The following is a 22,840-nucleotide window of genomic DNA, read 5'->3' on the forward strand; positions in this document are numbered from 1 at the left end:
GTACTTACACTTGCAGAATGGGGATGTTCATTGTTTTGGCAGCTGTCATTACAGTAGAATGCATTTGGCACCAAGTAGTATGCAATTGGCTTTAGAGATTGACCTTGCCTGCAGTAGGAAATAATTAAATTTTAATAAATTCATGGAAGCTTTTACTCTAAGTACTTCTTCAGTAACAGTACATAAAAGTTACTAATACATAGTTGAATCAGGCACTGTTTGACAGGAAAAAGCAAGCTGTTCTTGATTTAGGTTTCAGTTCAGAATTGAAGAAGACAAATCTTGGGTATTGTCTAGCTCTGTGTTGGTATTTGAGTTGCAGATAATTCAAGATATGCAGAATTTTGAATTTTAGGTATGTAAAAAGATATAATTTAGAAAGTTGAGCTTGGTTAAGATCAGAAGTCAGCTGATCTGTTCATATTCACACTCTTGAAAGATTGAAGCAGATGGGAGTGCATTTCTTCCTTCTTCCCACTCTGTGCCCTAAAGTTTCTGAGAATATAAAGGTTGAAGTTTAGATCATATATGTCTAAACATACAATACTTTATATATGTGTGAATGTATTCTTTATATATCAAGTTCAGAGTTTCTGCAATGAAGTATATTGGTTTAGTTTTAGAAAGCCTATGGCTACAAATTAATTTCCTTAGCAACTTTCCGTGAAACAAACAGCCTGCTCTACCTTATTCCCAACCAAAACAAACTTAAACTGGCTTATTAATTTAGGCAGTGTTCCCATGAAAAATGGGTTCCAGGTCTTTGCCGCAAGCATTTGTAATCTGCCAGGTCACTGAAAAATGTCTCTGTGCATGAAAGGACCTCTTTTAGAAAATACTGTAATTTTGCAGCGATGAAGTTGGTGGCATTTTTCCTCTGCAATTGTTGTGTTTTGATTTTACAGAGTAAGAATTTGAGTCTCTTGTACTCTGTCATTGTGTTTATTGATTTTATTTCATTATCTCTGTGGATTGCACAGCATAATAAACTGGTGTTTGAAATTACACAGAGCATAGCTATCTTAGGAGGAGAGGCAAAAGAGACAAAACTGTCAAGCAGCCTTGGGATTTGGCACAATGCGAAACAAAGATATGGCTGTTCTGAGCAGGTTTTTACACCTAAACTCATTTTGCTGTAATTGTTCTCTAAAATACAGACACCTTTAATACAGGATGGTGCCGCTTGTGTTGACATGTAAGTTTATGTCATTTATATAGCTGACCATGAGCAAATCCTGTACAAATAGAGCAGTGAAAAAAGTCATTAAGTATCCTGCAGGAAGCAACTATCAGTGATAGTTGTGTTTGCTGTAGCCATGGGCAGTTCAGCCTAATCATTTCATCTTAGAGCTGACAACTCAGAAATAAAATCTTTGCTCTGTTTTAAAAGGAAATAGGACTAACAAATCATGTGACTAATCTTCCCTTTTCCATCTGTTTCCATATACCTGATAGAAAAGATTCTGGCTCTGATTTTCCAATATGCTGAAATCTGCCAGGCTGTGCCCTTGGTGTAACACTGTGTTTCATGTGCTCTGTTGACATTGACAATTCTATTACAAAAGTACAATGGTGAATATAAACAGATCTATGTTAATTTTAAGGTCTGCCAGAAACACATAGTAAAGGAATTGATTCTGAAGTGGAAAAAGACAGGTACTGTAATGTGAGAAATTTTATTTTTGGGATCTAAAGATGAGACCCGTAGGGTTTGTTTTTTTCCAAATCGGAAAGCTAATGGATGTATCCTGTTTTCCTTTGTTTCAAATGCCACACCTTACAATCATTACAGCATCATCCCTTTCACTTGAGTGACTGCTACATAGCTAAAATGGCTCATAAGCATTGTGTGTGCAATGAAATAGAGAATTGGGACCCAAAGTTTGCTGCCTTTTTAGGCAACTTGAATAACAGTAAAAGAGTTTCTTCTGTGTGAATCCTAGTGGTTTTAAGCCTCGAGTGGAGAATCATACTTTGTTAATAGGAGGTACAAATTTGAGTTCACCTGCTTTCAGCCAGGAGAGGTTACTACAATTTAGTCTGCCTGAAAATAAGTCCTAACACCTCCCTCAGTAACTTCCCCATCATGTCTGTAGCTTCCATCTGAGCTACAACATCTCATCCAGAAATGTGGTCTTGGTGGTGTTGAGGAATATTGTAAAGCAAGTATCCCAGCAGCTACTTAGTTTCACTTAGAAAAATGTGTGTTAGTTTTTCCTTAGTCTGCATAATATTGTTTAACTTAATTAAACACAGTTAATGTAGTGCAGAGTTTTAATTCTCTTAAGTGGCTTTGTTTTGAAAAATTGACATAGTTTTTCTGAGGAAAAAAAAAAGTCTCCAGAGCTGTGTCTGTTTCTTCTGCTGTGTATTTTGGGGAATTGGTTTAACCTCACTAAGTCAGCAATTCAGGGGCATTTTCATATTTATTAGCTGCTTTTGTGCCTTTTGTCAGCGGAGATAGTTAAACATAGTCTTGATTCTGTTGGTTTTTAGTCTTTTTTTAATGATACATTCCTACAGTCATTTTCAAGTGATAGAGATAATTGCTTTAGCAAAATCAAATATCACAGTTTGACATCAAAGTTATGTACATTTCAGGAGGAGCAGTTCTTTTAAAATGTTTCGTTTTAACATTGTTTGAAATTTACACAAGCTTTTCTTTGTTAGGTTGGATGTGTGAGATCTGCTTGTCTGCTCGAGCTCCTTCATGCGTTTCTAGGGTATTTCCGCACAAATAAGCTTAATCAGCTGTTGGAGTCTGTTCTGTAACAGGAACTCCCAAGTGAGCCACAGTTTTTGAGTGAAAAGCTTTGAAAAAGTTATCAGATCTTTGAACTGGGAAGAGAGGATGTTGGATGGAATAGTTCAGGAAAAGTTCCCGTGCCTTTTACATGCTGGTTAACATCTGTGGTTTAGACTGAGCATTGTATTGCAAGGGATTTAATAAATGGCTGTTAGCTACATACTTGCTTTCAGTAAGTCCAGGCATTGAGGCCTGTGAAATCCCTTGATGCAAATCCCCAGTACTTCTTTCTTTTGTTGTTCGTATGCAGGGAGAGATTGGATTGATGTTAGTAAAAAGGATGAACATCAGAATCTTGAGTTGCGAGAAAAAGTACACTGCCTGCCTTTCCAATTGTCATTTTTAAACCACGTGTTATTTTGCATAATTTGAGTTTCTTTGTTTTTATTTTTGGAATGCCTGGAACATGTAGTAGGGATCAACTTGTCAGGAACTGAAAGAATAAATGAGAAAAGCAGTCTCTTAAACAGTAGTTTTGAAGTTTGTTCCTATTAGGTGCTACAGCTTTGTTTTAGGAAGATAAGGGTGCTGGTTCTTGAATATGCTTGTAAATTGAGACAGTCAGCCTGCTAAGGGATGTTCTCTTCACGCTAGGTGTCAGTGTTAATATACCTGTTCTGTATAATCTCAGGTGTCATTCTTGTCCTCATGGATATACCTGTGTTTAATACTTCAGTTACACTTTATGGTCAAAAAGTCAAGACAGTAACTGCAAATAATGATTTGTATGTTGATCCTATTGAGTAGCCGGTCATCTGTAGGTCTTTTTCTTGTGAAATTCCTATTCTTTTTGTCCTCTATTACATCAAGTAAGCTCAGGAGAACCAGGCTGGTCTTTGTTAAAATGTGTGCTACAATCTTACCAACAACAGATTTCTTTCATCTTGGTTTGAATAAGATGGCCTTGAAAACTTGAAAGGTAGTAGATGGGTGATAACCACATCACTCCAAATTAAATCCACTAGTGACATCACAGTTGTTTTTTCATCCTCTCAAACTGTAAATAATCAGCTGAATAGTAGCAATTCATAAGATGTCGCATGAGTTCCTTTGTTAATGTGTTACTTGAGCATGTTGTGAGACTTCTCAAAGGCATATGGCTATTTGCCTTGTTTCTTTTGGTTTTCAAATGTAATTTATAAATTGCCTGAATTTCATCTGTGGCTTTTTAATGTGACCATAATCTAAATTTCCTGGTGGTTGAAACTGGTGTTGTATATCAGGAAGTACAGTCACTGTTTTCTGCTTGTGGCTATAACAGTGAACGCAGCCGATCTTCCTGGATAAAAAGCCTCAGTGAAGGTATTGTCACACTATTTATTACTGCTAACCACATGATAAAGCAGTGGATTAAATACTGTTCTTTTTATGTCTTTGTCTTCTGCAGGAACTATTGTTCTGTTACTCTATAAATTAACCATTACTTGTTTACATTCTTTTTAGTGTATTTTTCTCTCAGGATTTTATCTGTCGGTAGATTTGTTACACTGTGTTCTCTTCAGTTATGCCTCTAAGTGTCCAGACGTACTTCCTTTGATACCTAGAGATACATTCAAGGCGTTTGGTGTTTTGACTACCTTGAACTCAAAGGAGGCAGCAGTTGGGTTCAAGGCCTGAGATTTTACTTGAACATAAGCACAGTTGATTTCAGGCAACTTCTTAAAGTTGTATTGCACGAGTAGATATACTTCAAACATATTTATTGATGCCATTTTTTTTCACAGTGAGAAGTAGAATACTGCTGAAATAACACATTTATTTTCTATACGTTGTCAGTGGCTGGAGAGCTTCAGTCTGTGGCAGGGAGGCTTGGCAGGCTGACTGTATTCCTATAGCTGAGGATCTTGATGGCCGCAGAGACCAACTGGGTGAAGGAGGGAAAGTTGTAAAGATGTACCCTGTTTGGGGTTTATGTATGGCTGTATCTAGAAATTATAAAGGGCGCAGTTAGCTCCCGTTTTTGGATACATAAGGAAGTATTTGCTGTATGATTAGAAACACAGTGTATTTTTCATATCATTAAAGGCAGCACAGCAGAGTTTGGCCATGTAACTTCCCTTTTATTTTTGAGCATAGCTGCAATGCAGCTGAACAAACACATTTTTTCAAGAATTGCAAAAAGGGGCTGCAATTTTAAAGTTCTTTTTTTAATTTTAGAAAGCTGTGCATCTGCAGAAGTTGTTGCTGCTGTTGATGTGAACACTCTTGCCAATGAAGTTTACAAGTACAACTTTCCCAGCACGCCATTATGGGCAAAGACGATTGAGGTGAGTGGTGAATGTACTTTTTACTCTAGTCTGGCATTTGTCGTAGTAAGTTCTCATCCTTGTTCTTATCAGTAATAAGAGAAACATAAATATTTAGTTTATGTTGTTATGAATATATCAGTTTTACAATAACTTTGATTTCTTGTGCCATGGTTCTTTGTCAGAGTTAGAGAGATACTCACACTGCAGTCTTTTCCTGAAAGTCTTGACTGCTGTATTAAGGAGGTGTATGTGAATATCAAGAGGAATGTCTATCACCAATACAGGAATGACAAAAATCATACTTTTAGATTAAAAGAAAATATTTTCATGTATTTTGAAAGAATTTAATAAAATTACTTGGAGGCATGGCTTTTGTTTTGTAGTTATAGTTCAGCTCAGTAAAACACAAGAAAATATACTGGATGGGACAGTCTTGAAATTTTTTGTAGGCTCAATAGATCAAATGTTTTAGGAGCTGTCTCTTGTCCAAATTATTTGAAGAAGACTGTAGGTAAAATTGGACTCTGTTTTAATAGTTGAGGAGCGAGTTAGGCATGGTGTTTTTCCCTGGGTTTAGTTAGAAATTATTTTATGCTTCTTGATCTTCTTTGAATTTTACAACATGACAAAGATATTTAAGACACCAGCTTATGTAATACTTAAATAGGTGGCTAAAGGTTAAATGCTTATTCAGCACTCAGTAGTAACACTCTGAACAACAGTTTAGTTTTATATGGGGAAAGAAGAATGCTTGACCACGTCTTCTTACAGTAGATAAGCGCAAATTACAGTCAGTAAGATCTTTAGATTTATTTGAAAAAAAAAAACAAAAAAAGGCAGCTTTTTTTCTCTACTTTGTGGGCAGTTATGTTACATTTGCTATATAGATACACCTCAAAATACATAAGGCAGTGATTTCTCTGTCCAGCTCATAGTTATTTGGTCATTATCCTTCTGTCCTTGGCCCCTTAATATATTGCCCTTCTAGTGCTCGTTAAAATTTAGTCGAGAGAAACTTCTAACTGTGTAATTAATTCATGCCACAGGCCTTTCTTCTCTGAACAGACATACTTTTTAAGAGTAGAGCTTTCAGCCATGTAGTACCTTTGAGGGGTTTTTACTGCATAAAAACTAGAATGGAGTAAACTTTACAGGATACATGGGTAGTGAGCTCCTAATAGTTAAAACCCCACAATTTGGACCTATAAAAATGATGATGTTTAACACTTGAGATTCTTTCCTGTTCAGATATTTTGTGTTTTGAGAGGATGTAACTTTTTTTTTTTACCTGTTTTGAATATATTAATACTGGTTTTGAGGTACAATGGCTTCATATATGAAAAATGATACTTTATTTGGAGGAGGGATGGGGAGACATAAGAAGTCAGTTCAGTGTGATCTACTGCAAGAGTCACTACACGCCTCTTCTGAAAGAATGGGTATATAAAAACCTCAAGTTTGCATATAGATACTAACTAACACCCTTAGTGGTTTTGGTTCATTTTCAAAGCAATTAATGCATATTTGCATTGTATGATTTGCCAAGGTAGAAAATATTTGTATTATTAGGTCAAATGGGAGATGAGGTAGTTTTTTTCTGATGAACTATATAATGGGAGTAAGAGGAATAGTTTCTTCTGAAAGATGACTTGAGAGTTTCATGTGGTTTACAGCACTCAACATTCTTCTATTTTTTTCCTTATTCAGGGCATAACACTGAAAGAATTTGACAGATTATGTTTTGATATGATTTTGATGAGTCCTCCGTGTCAGCCATTTACAAGGTAGTTACAGCGCACTAAAGTGCAGTTACTCCAGTATGTACTGTTAAAGGAGAAATATTTTCAAGAGTGACACTATTTGTGGTTCATCTGGGTATCTTTCTCTTGCTAAGCAAAAATGTTGCACCTCTGTTCACCAAGATGTTTACTGAAGTGGGAGAAATGCAGAAATGTGAATCTTAATTATCGATCACAATTCTTGTAATCTGTTTTTATTTATACTTTGAAAAGTGCACATGCGCAAAAATAGTTTATTCTGAGGAATATTCCTATTTTAGCCAAGACTAGGAGGGTAATAATGTCTTTAAAATGATTTTGTGGCTAATGTAGAGAAATATCTTCCTGATTAAGAACTGAACTTACTGAGAGGTTATTTGTCAGATTGGTTTCAAATTCATATCATTTGACAGCAGTGACCAGTGAAGGTAAGATTCAAGTAACTGTACTCATGAAAAGAAGTATCTTTGTGAAAAAGTCTGTGTATGGTGATGAAACTGCTTGTGTAAGAAAGTGCATTTTATTGAGTGCTTTGATATTGAGAAGAAATCTCTCCAAAGTAGTGCTCATCTGTAAAAATGTATTTTTGCAAACCTATGATGTATATAGGAATAATTTCCTTCTTTAAAAAAAAAACAACAACAATACTGTGAAAAGAAAAATGTATGTCTGTCTAATTTAAAGACATGCTGAAGCTCTTCTACCAAGGCTTTCTTTTTTTCAAGAGCTAATGCAGGTATAAGTTAGGGAACACAGTCCTGGAATCATTCTATTATGTCATAATTTTTATAACCTACAGGAGCTGTCCAGATTGATGTTACAAAATTGTTTACAAGGTTGCTCACAAGGGGCTCAGTCCTGCAAAGTAGTGAGCACTGAGGCTTTAAGTCATAGAAGTCATTTAGTATATTCAATGTAAAATAGTGGGGTGTTCCCAGGAACCCAGTGGAGTTCTTTTCTTCTTTCAGAGCGAAGTGTGTTCAAAGGGTTTGCTGGACAAGACCAGAATGCTGAACATTTTGCAGATTTGGGAGTGGGTTTCCTTACTAAATACTTCAATTTTAACCTCCCTATGAGCTAAGGAACTCCAGGGACAGACCTTTCATTACTCAGAGCATTCCTTGGACACTGCCTCTGCGAGCAGCTCCTCTATGTGTGTACATGATGCTTTTGCAGAGTCTGTTTTTGAAACTGAAAGCAAAATGTGTCAGTATTCTATAGAAAAAGGCAAGTCGAGTGTCAGTCTGCTCTGAGTAATATACAGATGTTTCTTGATTCTTTCTTAGAATTGGCCTGCAAGGTGATATATCCGATCCACGGACAAAGAGCTTTCTCTATATCCTTGATATTCTCCCAAGGTATGAATTAACTTCTGCCTCAGTTCTTAAGACCTTTGTAGTAACTAAGTATGTCTTTCATATGTCAGTGAGACAAGTCTGCTATAACATTTTACAAGGGTACAGCTAGTATTGTGTTGTATTACTTGTTTGTTTTCACATGAACATATAATACTTGCATTTTACTATTGCCATTATCATCACATTGGTTACTGTATATGTTTTCATTTGTCTGGTTTGCTTTTTACTGTGTTTCTGTTTAAACTGTGGCTGTATCATAAATTAAGAAAGTGAGTTATTTTCCTTTGAACATCAAACTTGCGCTGACTTTATGTAGAGGCAGGAGTACGTAGTATAGTAGTTTGCTGATGGGCATTGTGGAAAAATGAAAATTATTTGAAATACCAAGTTAAGGCTTTAATTCAATATTTAGTCACCTATTCACTAGGTAGCATTTGAAAATTTGTTTAAATATGTTATTGATGTCACAATCTTCTGTCCCCTTGTTTTCTTTCTTCAATTGTATTATGTCTTTTTGGTGCTACTTTTAGATATCTTAGGTCAGATTATCTATTTTTGGTTATAGTACAATCCCTTGTTTTGAAAGTAATACTGAGGAATTCAAATAGCCCTGCGTTGCTTGAACAGTGCCCTTGTCTTTCTGTTGATCTGTCATTTTTTCCCAGTTAAACCACAGTTCCTAATAGCCATAATTATTTGTATTACTTATGCCTTGTAATGCTTGTAGTCCTTTTGGGGAAGAATTACAAAGCACTGTAAGAACCTTTCCTGGGGAAGTGGAGCAAGCAGTTACTCAGGGAGATTTATCCAGCAGAAATCTCTGCCTCTGGATTGAGATGTTCATTGGGTACCAATTAGCATAAGCCTGAGAATTTCTGTCAGTTACAGTCCAGCAGACACTTACCATTCCTGCAGTCCCCTGTCTGCTGGATCCTGGGACAGCTGTTCTCTAGATAAACACTGGGGTCTCATTGGTTAATCTTGCTCTCAGAACTGAAGGAGGAGAAAAGGAGGTTTGGTTGCCTGTCTCTTTGTTTGGGGCTTTCTTGGTTGGGTTTGTTTTGTTGGGGGGTTTTTTGGTTGGTTTTGGGGTTTGGGTTTGGGTTTTTTTGTTTGTTTGTTTTGTTTTTGAGAGCTTTCTGCACTGAAGGAAACCCTTACCAATAACATCCTTTCGTTCAAACTGCTGTTAACCCTGGGGGAAAATGGTCTTCATCCTTCTTCCAGAAGAAACTTTTTTGCAGCCATCAGATGGGACTACCTTTTTGCCCTTGTAATCTGCAAATGTACAACACAGAAGGGCTGAGTGGCTTGGCTGGGATCACCTAAGAAATCTTTGGCAGAGAACACAAAGCAGAACACAGTATGGATTCTGCAGCCTTGCAAGTTAGACAATAAATAGGTAAAAGGAAAGGTTATTACTATTACTCCCTGGCCTCTGGCAGAGGCACAAAAATTGGGAGGTAACGTGGGCATCTAAAAGTTGTGAAGGATGTCTTTTTTGGAACAGGGAATGTAAGTTGGTCCTCCAGACTGAGCTTTCAAAATGAAAAATTAAAACCAGCAGATAGTGTATAGGTTAATAATTTATATCTTTCTCATAATAATATAGTATATAATATAATAGTATGGAATAATATTACCTTCCGGACCCTTAATGGGATCCTGACCTCAGTATTCCTTTCTGCTAAACTGAGACACAGTTAAGAGGCTGGGGACATTGCTGTTGTGCATGAATGTGGAAATGTTGCTTCCTGGTTGCTGTGGGCTTGGCTGGATAAAGGTCAGAAGCTTTTCTTTCTCAAAACCAAAGCTTTAGACACTGTAGGACATACGTTTTCCATCATGATGATGCAAAAGAGCTGGGCTTGGCTGTGGCACTTTATCTCAATGCCTCACGAGACCCTGTGATGTCTCTTATCTCCCTTGGGCAGGTTGCTTGAACGTCTGTAATACGTTCAAGATGGTGGCTTCTGCAGAGTTTCTCAGTTCCAATAGATATATGTTTTAACAAGATAGTGTTTGTGTAATTTTTGGATATGACATGTTTGCCAGACATTGAGTATGTAGTATTTTAGTCCAAAAAGGGGAAAATTTTAATATAGGAATTACTACTTTGCAGTCTAAATTGGTACAACATGAGTTATTAATTTATGGAAGCTATATGATTTCTCATCCTTGGTTATTGCAGCCATTTCTAATGAAATGTCACAGAAATGAGGCTCACAGATAACCTGGGAAGACAAATATTAGAGATCTGGAAAGGACAGTTTCAAGATCTGGAAAGACCTGTGAAATCCTTGGAGCACCCAGCCAGCAGAGTCTGACCCAGATGGTCTGGATACTGTCTGTTTTTTGTGTCCAAGCCATAACCCAGGAAATCTAATGCTAAAAAAGTTCTGCTTTTACAGGAACATTTGTAGTGTTAATACCTGCCAAGTACTTAAAACACTCTTTGTGTAGTGATTACTTGTCTTGTGACCTGCTGATCCTGCATGAGTTCTTGCATTTGAGGCTATGTTCTGGATTCATTAATTTAATAATAAGGTTTAAAGTAGGTGACAGTAATGTGTGGGTAAGTATACCAGTGGATATGTTCTCCATTCCTCTGCAGGGAATTTGGCTGCTGCTGCTTATTTTCAGTTTAGGGGGTTTGTTTTTTGTTTTGTTTTTTTTTTTTTCAGCATTATTTTGAGTATTTTTAAATTTGATGTAGTATCTTGTACGTTTCCCAATTTCTTGTGAAGCACTTTATATCCTTAATTCGTTTGAATGTCTGTGATTAGTGGCAGTTAAGAACACACTAAAACAAATTCTGCTGTGATTTGTACCAGTGGAAGTCCAAAGTCACTTTCTGGTGGCATTTGTATTCTGTTTTTATGTGCTGTTTTCAGATCCCAGTGTGTGGCAGACATACTATGTCTACGTTAGCTTTATTAGAGAATTGATCGGTGTCAAGGAATGTTCCCAGAGACTTATATCATCTGTGCTTCTAAACTGTTGGAATGGTCACTGGTACAGTTTGGGCATGTTCCTTTCTCCAGAGATTTAATACGCTGGTTTTGGAATGAGCCTATTTCCACTGCACTGATCTTGTTAAACCTCAGATGTCTTCTTTCCCTTCCCCCATCAAAATGAGAAAGTTAAGTGTAGAAAACAGAATATCTGCAGTTTGAGCTCTAAGCACGTTGTATTTTTTTAAAGCAGTTAGATGAATACTGGTTCTGATGTGTTGTCACTAAAGCTGATGTGACATTTTGACATTGGTTTTGGGTTTAAGCACTTTAAAACAAAAGTTTTCTGTTCCATGGCTAAACACCGCAAACAGTTATCTTTCCTATTACAAACTCAATCTGTTGAGTAATAAGATTATACTTTACGAAATGAACAGTGGTAAGCATTTTCAGAAGTACATGCATGGGGTACTGGAGGGTACAGCAGTCCATCTGAACATAAGTGGGTTTTGTTGGGTTTTGTAATTACCGGCAGTCCGTGTTTTTCGTTCAGTTGGGAATTATTTCAGCTAGGCAACCTTGAAAGTTGAGATACTTTAAAGATGCTACACTTTAGCAGCTAGCATGATGTGGAAATACTTTGATCTTTCTTGTAGCTAAACAAATCTGTGAATGAATATAATGTAGTTTACATCTTGTTACTCTGCTTTGTGTTTTTTTGTTTTTTTTTTTCCCGTGTAGACTTCAGAAGCTTCCAAAATACATACTTTTAGAAAACGTTAAAGGATTTGAATCCTCTTCTGCAAGGTAAAGTCTAATTTATGCAGGTTTTAGTTTTTAATAAAGGACATTTTTCTTTAGAAGGGGAAGGTGTGATTTCTATGTCCTAGAATTTAAGTTAACAGCATAAGGTGAGATAGGACAGATAGCGGCTGTATTGTTTTAGTTTAGGAGTGAAGATCTTAGATTGTGAAAGGAATTTGATAAATAACTATTTATTTCTCTAAGCAGATAAAATGTTGTGGCAATTTGACTCCATTGATTTTATTTGATGATCCTGTGTGCTTTAGAAAGGGTAAATATTAATTTTCAAAGAAAAATAACAATAAATATAGAATTCAGGTTTTGGGGTTTTATCCCTGACCAGGAGCTCATGGTGTCTTGTGTTACAATCACAGCACAGTATAGGGACTTTCTTCAGTACCTTTCTTGATGGTAGGTTACCACTGATTCAGGGTTACCATCCAAGTGTCCAGATATATGGTATGAAGACTGTATATAACCTTTGTCTGAAATGTGGAAAAGTTGTCAATAAGGTTACCTGATGACAGCAGGAGCATTCTCCTCTTTTGTGGGCAAAGTAGGAGTCAGGATCGTGGTCTTCCTTCTCATTTCTGGCTGGAATGGAGTAGGATCTTTCTATAGCATTCCTTAAAGCGCCAAGACAGCAGCCACCATGCATATTGTGCTCCTTAACGAATATGGCAGATAGCTGGGAGGCACGTTCAGCTCTTTTACTGGCTAAGTGTGCAGCAGTCTGCTGTGAGCAGCTGGACACTCTGTTAAAGGTGCAGGATGCTGCTGTAGACCCTGCAAACCTCCAGTCTATGCCTTGCTGCTGGCCAGTGTTTAGAACAAGTTATAGTTCAGAAAACACCCCTGTCAGGATGCTTGCTTTCTCTTAATAACACCTGGGGTGCAATGTGACTTACAGTGCTAGGTACAGCTCATAGCTCTATAGTTCCAGCCTAGTGCAATCTTCATGGAATAGAAAAGATAAGTCTCTTTTAAGAAGATTTTGGTATAGTTTATAAAGTCGCACCTCATTTATCAAAGCCAATTTTTGTCATCCCTTGAGTTGGCCTTTTTGTTAGGCTTAGCTGATGACATACATGTGGACAGAGGGAAGTAGTGAGCTATTTGTAGTGGTTTTAATCTCCTGTTTTATAATTCACAATAAAAAGAATGTTGTGCGCTCTGGTTATTTTGCATGTGGACACACTCTAAGTACTTTTCTAAAAGGGGTATTTTTTGAAGGGCTGTTTGCACTGAAATACCTGTGAGATACCTGTGAATGTGTAATAGTAATTTTTTGCTACAGTAACACTGAACTTCGTATATTGTCTCCTCAAGTTCAGAAGTGGATGACTTCATATCTGAAATTCTCTGCCCAGTTTTTCCCTGATAGTGCTGAATGTCATGGTACCCAAAGTGTTGCATTTAATATGTTTTCATTTAGGGTAAAAAAAGGGTCTAAAGGTTGTATAAAGAGAGTTATTGCTTTTTGACTCTTTTCACCGCCAGAAATGAACTTTTGCGAACACTAGCAACATGTGGATTTACATATCAAGAATTTCTCTTATCTCCAACCTGTGTGAGTACAAAAATTGCTCCAGTATCATTTAACTGTTCAAACTCACTGAGCCCAAGAACATTTGAAAATGATCTGTTGTATTAGAAGAGAGAATCATGCCCAGAACTGAAAATACTCTTGGATGAGAAGGCTATTTGGCATGACTGCTGATTTCTCAGCATTATACTGGCATAATCATACTGCTGTTACTGTTCAGAGTCTAGTCCCATATTGCTGTGCTACCATTTGGTATTTTTTAAGAAGGCATGAATTTACAGTGTGACCAGGAAGGTGGTTTTCCCTGCAGGAGCCTCATTGCTTCTGAAGTGCTGATGCCTGTGGATTTCCCAGCACAGAAAATGTGACTGTGTTATTTGTGGGAGGTGGAGCTTTGTTTGCAGGTTTCCCTGGCAACTGAAAAGAGTTGAGGGAGATTTCAGATTGTGCAAGACTAAATGGAATCAGTGAACTGCTATATATATCTGTGAGAAGCTGACAGAGGTTAGCTTAAAAACCAGTTGTGGTGTATTTGTTTCATTGTTAGCTGTTCAAAAAGGCAAGGAGACACCTTTTTACTTTTTTATAGAAAAAAGTATTACCTGTCCCAAGAAGTGGTGCTGCATGTAATTTTTCTTCTTACCTGTCATGAAAGTTTGTTTACATTCCTCTTCATTTACAAAGTCAAAAGCATGAGGTACAAAGAATAATTGCCCACTTGTTTCCTTGACAAAACCTAGTTCTGGAAGTTGTAAGTGTTTAGGTATTATCAGTTAATACCAATACCTATGAAATCGTAAAATATATTAAGTGTGTAATAGTTCTGTTACTATATATAGTGGCTGATAACTTGTATGATACTATAGACCGCTTTTTGTCTCTTTATCACATGGACTTGTGGATTTTGCTTACAGCTTGGCATTCCCAATTCTAGGCTGCGATACTTTCTAATTGCAAAGCTTCACCAAGAACTATTCTCTTTTCAAGCTCCTGGTCAGGTGAGTCTGTTAGCGTTACTTGAATTTGCTTTGTGTCATGAAGATTGAGGGTTAAATTTTCAGTTTAGTAGTGTGTGTTAATGGTGAAGAGAGAGATAAGTGATATCAACTGAAAAGTGAAATTCTGTCTTATTTTTTCAGCATGGATACTGAGTTTTCTAAGTACTGAAATGCATGCCAGTGGCTTAGATGGGTTTAAACAGTTGTGGGACAATGGCTGATAGTGGGCTAGAAAGCAGTTCATTCTGCTATCCTTTTCACACCCTTGGAAAAGTCTTTTTTCAAAGGGAATTATTTATGGTTGTTCCTGACACCACTGCTGGTAAGTCAGCAAACCTTGGTGCTAATGTGTTTTTTAAATCTTCGTGAAAATAACATCAGTTACTTGCTTTATTCTGAGCATCTGTGAAGGAATTCTTACTCACTGTAGAGTTGGCTGTCAAGTTGTTTATCAAATGCATTTTTTTTTCCTCACAATTTGTTCTTAGATATTGACAAGATTCCCAGATCAGGATCTAGAAGACTTACTCAAAGACAAAGTCACTGACAAAGTGGGTGAAGCTTGTTCTTCCTTGTGTTCTGAAGAGAAGAATCTGGATCGAAACATTGGTCCCAGTTGCAGCAGCAAGAAGAGTTTACCAAAAGGGGCCTTTCTGTTTAAACTTGAAACAGTAGAAGAAATGGAAAGGAAACATGATCAGGACAATGATTCCTCTATTCAAATGCTTAAAGCTTTCTTGGAAGAGGAAAATGAAGAAATGAGTCAATATTTCATACCACCAAAGTCCTTGTTGCGCTATGCTTTCTTATTAGACATTGTTAAACCCACCTGCCGGAGATCCACATGCTTTACAAAAGGGTAAGCTGCAAAGAAAATGTCTTGCTGAATCATGGCCTGAAATTTTAAATGTATTTTTGTTTGTTTCCCTTAAAAACAAGGAGAGTCATTTCATCAAAACCAGCCAGGCCTCTGAAAAATAAATCCTCTTATACAGTGTGCTCACTGGTCTGGTGGAATACTAGCATGAGAATCTGTCTGGCAGGACATCATGTGCCCACTCCAGAAAGGCATTCACAGAAGACAGTGCCATTCGTTGTTGACCTTCACAAAAGCTTAATTACCCCTGCGGAAATATGGTTCCAGTCGAGTGGTATAGTAGTGATTCATTAATGAATTTCTTTATATTGCTCATTGAAGTTACAGTGTCATGCATGACAGATCCATTCCTCATTAAAACTCTCCTCTGTATATTTTATTGATTTCTTGGATTTTTCAGCTGTGTAGGTCAGAATAGCTGTGGATTGCTCATAAGTCCTAAAACCAGTTAGGCTGCTGCATTACAAATCATATTTGATGGGGCAGAACATCAGTGCTTCTCTGTCTAGTAGTTATCTGATTTGTACCTTGCAGTTTAAAGTTTGACAGCTTGAGGTTGGTGAGTTCTGAAATCTCACAGTCAGCTGATAGGAGCTTTTCCACTGGATGCATTTGCATTGGAAAATGCCAGTTGGGGCCTGGAACTTTTGGGGAAATGTTAGGATCAGCTGTTTTCAAATTAGATTGGGTTTTTGTTTTGACTTCTCAGAATGTTTCAACAAAATGACATAGTTGATCACTTAGAGCTGATGACAACTTTTATTTTTAATTCATAGAAATTAGATAGAGCTCCTGCAGATTTTTTTGATTTTTAACTTTTAAAAGAGCTGAGAAGAGAATGTCAAATGTTCAAAATATGTGTAACAGGAAAGCCCTCCCCCCCAGCTCCCATTGATACAAGCCTTTTCTGCCCTCAATCTTTTGAGCTGGGGGGAAGTCAGCATCTCATGGGATCTATTTCTTAACTAGAATAGTCAAATAAAAACCTTAATCCAGAATGATCTCTTCTGTATCTATTGTATGCCTTGAGTGTCATCAAAAATAAATTGGCCACTTGTGGTTTCACTAGAATACGCCATGGTAGTTTGTGGTCATGTTTATCAAAATCACATTGAAGGAGGCTCCTGAGTAGCTAATACGGAGTTTTCTTATATAGCGGTGGGAAGTCTGATGTGGAACGTGAGTGTTGCACTTCTGCTGATGTGAAAGGAGCCAGGCCAGATAGCTGTGGTAGTTCTTGGCTCAAAATGTAGAAATCTGATTTACTGCCTTTGTTCCCCTTTTTTAAGAGGCTTTTCCCCCTTTTTACATCATACCATTTATAGCTTTGCATTAACAGAAGGATTATAATTACAACTCAGACTTCATCCAGATCACTTTCTGAGGCCAAGAGTGAGTTTCTGCTGTATGTGTTCTAGGAGTTCTGGTTTTATGTTTTTCCAAAGTATGAGATTTAGGAAAGAGGACCGTGAATGGAGCGGAACAGCACTCCACGTACTACAGAGAATAGCTCTGCTGAAATGCCTGCCTTGTGTCTTTCCTCTAAGATACTGATCATCAGCTTTGAGAATGGGAGAAAAATTTTTCTCTGATTGGTTTTCAGATATTTCCATCAAGGTTGATGTGATGAGAGTAATCAGGGTATGCCTTTTCCAGTCCTTGCTAATTCACCAATTTTTCATCAGTGCTTTTTGTCTTTCTGCCTTTGTCCTACCAGTCTTCTAAAGGCTTTGGTGGAGTATAGGGCAAAATGTAATAGCTTGTGATGCATGAGGGATTGAGCAGATGAATCTGTATTCCCTTCCAACCTTGGACTTCTAGGAAATTGGAAAATGATTGTTCAGTTCCTTAAGACTACAGACATGGTGGTTTCTTTTAGGAGTATGTTTGTACTGTCTGAAGTTGAGAGAGGAGATTGTCCATTTTAAAAGGACAGAGCAAATGAGAACTACTTCTTTAGATGCGATCATTCTGGACTTTCAAGTGCTTGACACTATTGTCAAAAGAAGCAATACCTTCTAAAATATTGTAGTATTAGAGAAACACTCTAGTGTTGTGAAAATTACCTTTTTGTTAGGCATAATAAAAGACATAGTACACCCAGAAATAATATATCATGTGTATGAAATTAAAAGCTTTTTTTGAAAGCTTGCAAAAATTGGGGGGTGAAAAAAGCTCTTGAGGCAGATGAAAATTGAAGATTGTAATTTCTTAAGGCAGCTTCTGTCATTATAATTGTAATGAAATGTCAGAAAATCAATGCATTGGGTTTTACTGTGGCAAAAATTCCCATCTTTAATCACGTTCTGAGTGTAAGGTAGGAATGTTAATATTTCTGTAGTCAGCAGCTACAATAATAATTAATAACAATAGAGCTAACATTGGCCATCTGCCCACATTTGTGTTAAAAATCCCACCACCCCCACCCCTTGTCTGTTCCCAAACCACTTTTACACCAACTAGATTTTTTTTTTTTCAGGGGGGGTGTGGGGGAATTTCGGGGTGGGGGGGTGGGGGTTCTTTAGTGCAAATTATTTAGACTGGAGTATTTTTTATAACATAGATCCTATTAAAAGATTCTTGTCCCCCAATAAAACCCTAAAATACTACTTTGAAATTTATCCTTATTTATTTATTTTGGCTCAGATATATTAATCTGAAATATGGTAAGATGATGATGATCAGAATTCCTCAGTGCTGTGTGTGTTACAGGGAATTTTCAGAATGCAACTAACCAATTGAAGGTGGTTTTATTCCATATGGTTTTAATCTGCACCAGTGTTTAGGGCCTTTTGTTCTGATCCTAAGGAAGATTTGCAAGCACTTTATTTTAAAACGAATGTTGCTCTCAGTGGTATTGGCAGAACTGTTCATAGGCTTTTCCAGCTAAAGAAGAAATTCTCATGATTGAGCCATGCTGGGTCATTGTGTCTGTGCTGGAAGGGAGAGTATTCCTTTATTCATCATGGAATTAGAAAGGCTTGAAACAAAAATTGTTCTGCGGCCTTGCTTTAGAATGGGCCCCAAGTGGGAGGAAGAGACCTTTATACTTTACAGATGCACAGATGAAACTCAAGAAGAGTGTCTTCAAATGATTGATGTAGACCACACCCCTCTAATGCAGGGGATCTCCTGAAGTTCTTCCACAGTGCAGAAGTCATCAGTTGGCTTGACTCAGTCTTTTTCTGTTCAGAACATTCAAACACTATCGTAGTTAGACCAGCAGAGCATGTTTCTGAAATCCCATAATTATATTTAAATGATAGCCTGGAGGAGATTGAAGGGTAAACATGTTGTTATGCAATTGACCACAAAGCATCCAAAAAGCTATCATATGGTTTTAGAATGCAAGTTTGCTTACTGTTCAATTGGATTTAGGTTTTTTTTCTTTTGTCTCTTTCTTCTGCTCTGCATAAATGCCTGGCCATCTCCCATCCCTCTGTGGAAAATCCACATACAACCAAATGTTAAACCCAAGTGAACCCTTTCACTCCTAATGGAGTGATATAAAAGCTGGAGGCTCACACCTAGTGGTCCTCCTTCAAATATGGAGAGCCAGTTTGAGCCTCTAGGACCTTTAATGCATTTTGCCTTAGCGTAAAATTGGTTTGTGCAATGTAGCTCACCCTTTCTGGTGATACTACATTTGAATTCCTTGGCCTTGTATAGTTGCCTGGTTGCCTTATATAAGGCATTAATGTAAATAAACTCTTGTGCATTGATTACAGGCTGATCTCCAAGAGAGCATGGTCAGAGACTACTGCACTCCATGGGATAGCATTGTTAATAACAAGGCCTTTTGCATTATCTATCCAGGAGGCTTTTTATTAATCAGAGCAAAACAACCTTAGCAACCTCCCTGCATCTTTGTAGTTGTCAGAACTATGAGGTCTGATGAAAATACTCATTTGTTCTTGTTGTTTTTAAGGTATGGGCACTATGTAGAAGGGACAGGCTCAGTTCTGCAGACAGCATTAGATGTACAGGTAAGAATGTGTATACTCTCACAGAATCATAGAATGGTTTGGATTTGAAAAGACATTGAAGATCATCTAGTTCTTTTTTTAAAACTTGAGACTTATTTTAAAGCTTGGGTTTTTTTCAGCCCTCTGCTTTCTTATTCTTAATATTATAACAAAAAAGCTTTTTAAACTGCACTTTGTGGCATCTGAGTTTCCAATTGATTTACTTTGTGTCCTTAAACAGCAGTTTATTTAGATAAAAATTATGTTTGCACCTTTCTGTATGGAGAATGAGCTCCTATTATTTTATTATCTGTGGTATCATACAGAGGTTTCACAGGGTATGTGAAGGTATTAAAAATGGCTAATTCTATGGATAAACTACAGTACAGTATCATGAATCCAGGGCCATTTTCTGTGCACGTATGATCCAGTAAATAGTCAAATTGTTTGAATAGTCAACACGTTTGAATTTCAAATGTATTATTTATCTGGGAACACACAGTATTTTGAAAAGTTCTACTGTTGATACCAAGTTCACCACAAAGTAAGCTTAGCACTTCTGTGCTTTTTACTCATATATGGCATGTCTAAGCTTAAGAAGAATGCAGCTCTGGAATTCAGAATAATCTTAAAGTGAATGTATTAAAACAGCTGCATCCATACATCTCAATTTGTGTAGATGGTGTCCTATTGAGGTATGTTAAGTCACTATCCTGTCATTAACAAATGTTTCTAGTCCTTTTATTGCCTCATGAAGCATTGGTGTAGCATGCAACTGGAGGAAGAAATGATGAATGCCCTCATGGCAACATTGATTTATTTCTTGCAAGTCCGTAAGATGAGATGTTGGCTGCGAAAATACACCACCCGTAGTACTTTCAAGCAAAACATGTTTTTTGTTTTTGGTCAAACTGTGATAGTTAAAGAAATACTCTGTTAAGATGTGACTTAAATTTTACATATTTGGCCTGCATTGGTGATATCTGTTGTTTTGGATATTCTTCATAGCTTGAGTCAGCATTTGAACATATTGAGGAGTTACCAGAAGAAGAGAAACTTATGAAATTGTCAACACTAAAACTTAGATACTTCACCCCAAGAGAAATAGCAAATCTTCATGGATTCCCTTCAGAATTTGGTACGTGCTGCAAAGTACTTATTTCTACATCATTCTTTAGAAATGCCAATGCACTTTTTTTACTGCGGAGTAACCTATGCTTACATTTTGCTTCCCTCCCCCATGCCGTGCCTCCCTGCCCCGACTGTTCAGTTCTTATGATTCTTGTTATTTAGCCTACCCTGAATTTCTCTGAATTTGCAGTAGGTTTTTATATTTTATAAGAGGCAAATTCTGTGGTTAGGTTTATCTTCATAAACTAAGAAAAAAGTTTTGGCATGAGAAATGCTCTATTACTGAACGGCATGAAGGAATACCTTTGTTTAAAGTTCAAACTATTTACTCAGCAGCCAGCATTACTGACAACTGGTAAATCAACATATTCTGCCAGTTTTAGCAATTCTATTAGTGGTTCTCAGTGTTTGAGCTGCTTGCTTTCTCCCTTCCGCACATTTGCAGCTGCTGACAGAAAGGGAAATTCAGAAGATACAGATACTTCTTTGTTCAAGAATAGCCAAACTGTTCAGTTAATGATCTTTTAAGTCATCTCTATTTTCTAGAAAAGGCAGTCGTAGCCCTTGGTCACTTCATTGTCTAACTGGTATTGTGAAGACGAAGGAGTCAAAGAACGAGACTCAGCAGTACCCACTCATTGGACGCAGGTCAACCAGAATTAAGCCTGAAATAAATTCACCAGAACTGTAAAGAAAAGCAAGCAAGAAAGTGTAGCTGTTACTAGCTGCTGCGGACCTTGGCCTGCTGCCATCCCATCAGTGCGATTGTCTCTCAGCAAAACAAGCATCCATAGAATAAGACACCACTGACCTTGAGTAGTTTGTTATGCTTTTCTTTGACTTCCGTGATGACCTAGGGCTTTGAGGAGTGCTAATAGTCCTTACACATTTCTTTCTTTTGCAGTTTTAGCTTGTCTTCTCATTCATTCCTTACATTTATATTCAAAATTGCTACATTCAAAGAATGTTAGCAACGTTGCAATTAGAATTACCAGCACTAAGCTTATTTGTTTCAGAATATTTGCAGGACTGTGCAGTGTTGAGTTATATGCCAACATAAAGGATTTTTTCATTGACTCTCTTCTTTAATAGATCTGTTCTTTTTGCAGACAGCCTGTTTTTTTGTTTTGTTGTTTGTTTGTTTTTTTTTAGCACAGCTCTGTTCTATGTTGATTTAGGCTGAGGAAAAGAAATGAGCTAAACAGGGCTGGATTGGGCTTGTATAGGTTTATCATAGAATCATAGAATAGTTGGGGTTGAAAAGGACCTTAAGATCATCTAGTTCCAGCCCCTGTGCCATGGGCAGGAACACCTCACACTAAACCATGTCACCCAAGGCTCTGTCAAACCTGGCCTTGAACACCGCCAGGGATGGAGCATTCACAACTTCCCTGAACAACCCATTCCAGTGCTTCACCACCCTTATAGGAAAGAACTTCCTCCTTATATCCAATCTAAAGTTTGAACCCGTTTCCCCTTGTCCTATCACTACAGTCCCTAATGAAGAGTCCCTCCCCAGCATCCTTATAAGCCCCCTTCAGATACTGGAAGGCTGCTGGGAGGTCTCCATGCAGCCTTCTCCAGGCTGAACAGCCCCAGCTTTCTCAGCCTGTCTTCAGAGGAGGTGCTCCAGTCCCCTGGTCATCCTCGTGGCCCTCCTCTGGACTTGGTCCAACAGCTCCATGTCCTTTTTGTGTTGAGGACACCAGAACTCCACACAGCACTCCAAGTGAGGTCTCACGAGAGCAGAGTAGAGGGGCAGGATCAGGATCACCTCCTTCGAACTGCTGGTCACGCTCCTTTAGATGCAGCCCAGGATACGGTTGGCTTTCTGGGCTGCGAGCGCACACTGAAGCCGGCTCATGTTCATTTTCTCATCAACCAACACCCCCAAGTCCTTCTCCGCAGGGCTGCTCTGAATCCCTTCTCTGCCCAACCTGTAGCTGTGCCTGGGATTGCTCTGACCCAGGTGTAGGACCTTGCACTTGGCATGGTTAGACTTCAGAATGCTGGCATCAGCCCACCTCACAAACGTGTCAAGGTCCCTCTGGATGGCATTCCTTCCCTCCAGCGTATCGACTGAACCACACAGCTTGGTGTCATCGGCAAACTTGCTGAGGGCACACTCAATCCCACTGTCCATGGCACTGACAATCATGCTGTTCAAGATCTCTTTTGAGCACAAAGTTGCTTATTTTATTTATTTTAATGCAGCTTGTGTTTTCCAAATGTTAGATCAGTCTTTGCAACATCACTTAGAGGTGTGGTAGAGTTCATATTGCTTGTATTTTACAGAGGGGGGGACCGAGACACTGGAGAAATTTATGTTTGGAAGACTCCATTAATTTAGGGTGATGAGTTTGTGAAACCTGAC

The 22,840-nt window shown here is 37.8% G+C and overlaps 1 protein-coding gene across 5 annotated transcripts in view; it reads left to right on the forward strand.

Moving 5' to 3' along the window:
- Positions 1 to 22,840, forward strand: part of TRDMT1 (tRNA aspartic acid methyltransferase 1) — a 30,369-nt gene that overhangs the window by 3,810 nt on the left and 3,719 nt on the right. For 2 of the 5 annotated variants that reach the window (XM_062633705.1, XM_062633704.1), the window contains exons 2-9: positions 4,964 to 5,073; positions 8,120 to 8,191; positions 11,887 to 11,952; positions 13,450 to 13,519; positions 14,410 to 14,493; positions 14,982 to 15,352; positions 19,299 to 19,356; positions 20,344 to 20,473. In XM_062633705.1, coding sequence (XP_062489689.1) covers positions 5,018 to 5,073; positions 8,120 to 8,191; positions 11,887 to 11,952; positions 13,450 to 13,519; positions 14,410 to 14,493; positions 14,982 to 15,352; positions 19,299 to 19,356; positions 20,344 to 20,473 — 907 coding nt within the window. In that variant the 5' untranslated portion in view covers positions 4,964 to 5,017. Of the gene's footprint in view, positions 1 to 3,809; positions 4,109 to 4,963; positions 5,074 to 6,762; positions 6,840 to 8,119; positions 8,192 to 11,886; positions 11,953 to 13,449; positions 13,520 to 14,409; positions 14,494 to 14,981; positions 15,353 to 19,298; positions 19,357 to 20,343; positions 20,474 to 22,840 lie in introns of those variants that run through there. The other 3 variants (XM_062633706.1, XM_062633702.1, XM_062633703.1) reach the window with 3 other exon arrangements.

This window comes from Pezoporus occidentalis, unplaced genomic scaffold (genome assembly GCF_034315485.1).
Source record: "Pezoporus occidentalis ecotype Australia unplaced genomic scaffold, CSIRO_AGI_Poc_V1 ctg40, whole genome shotgun sequence".
Lineage (NCBI taxonomy): Eukaryota > Metazoa > Chordata > Aves > Psittaciformes > Psittacidae > Pezoporus > Pezoporus occidentalis.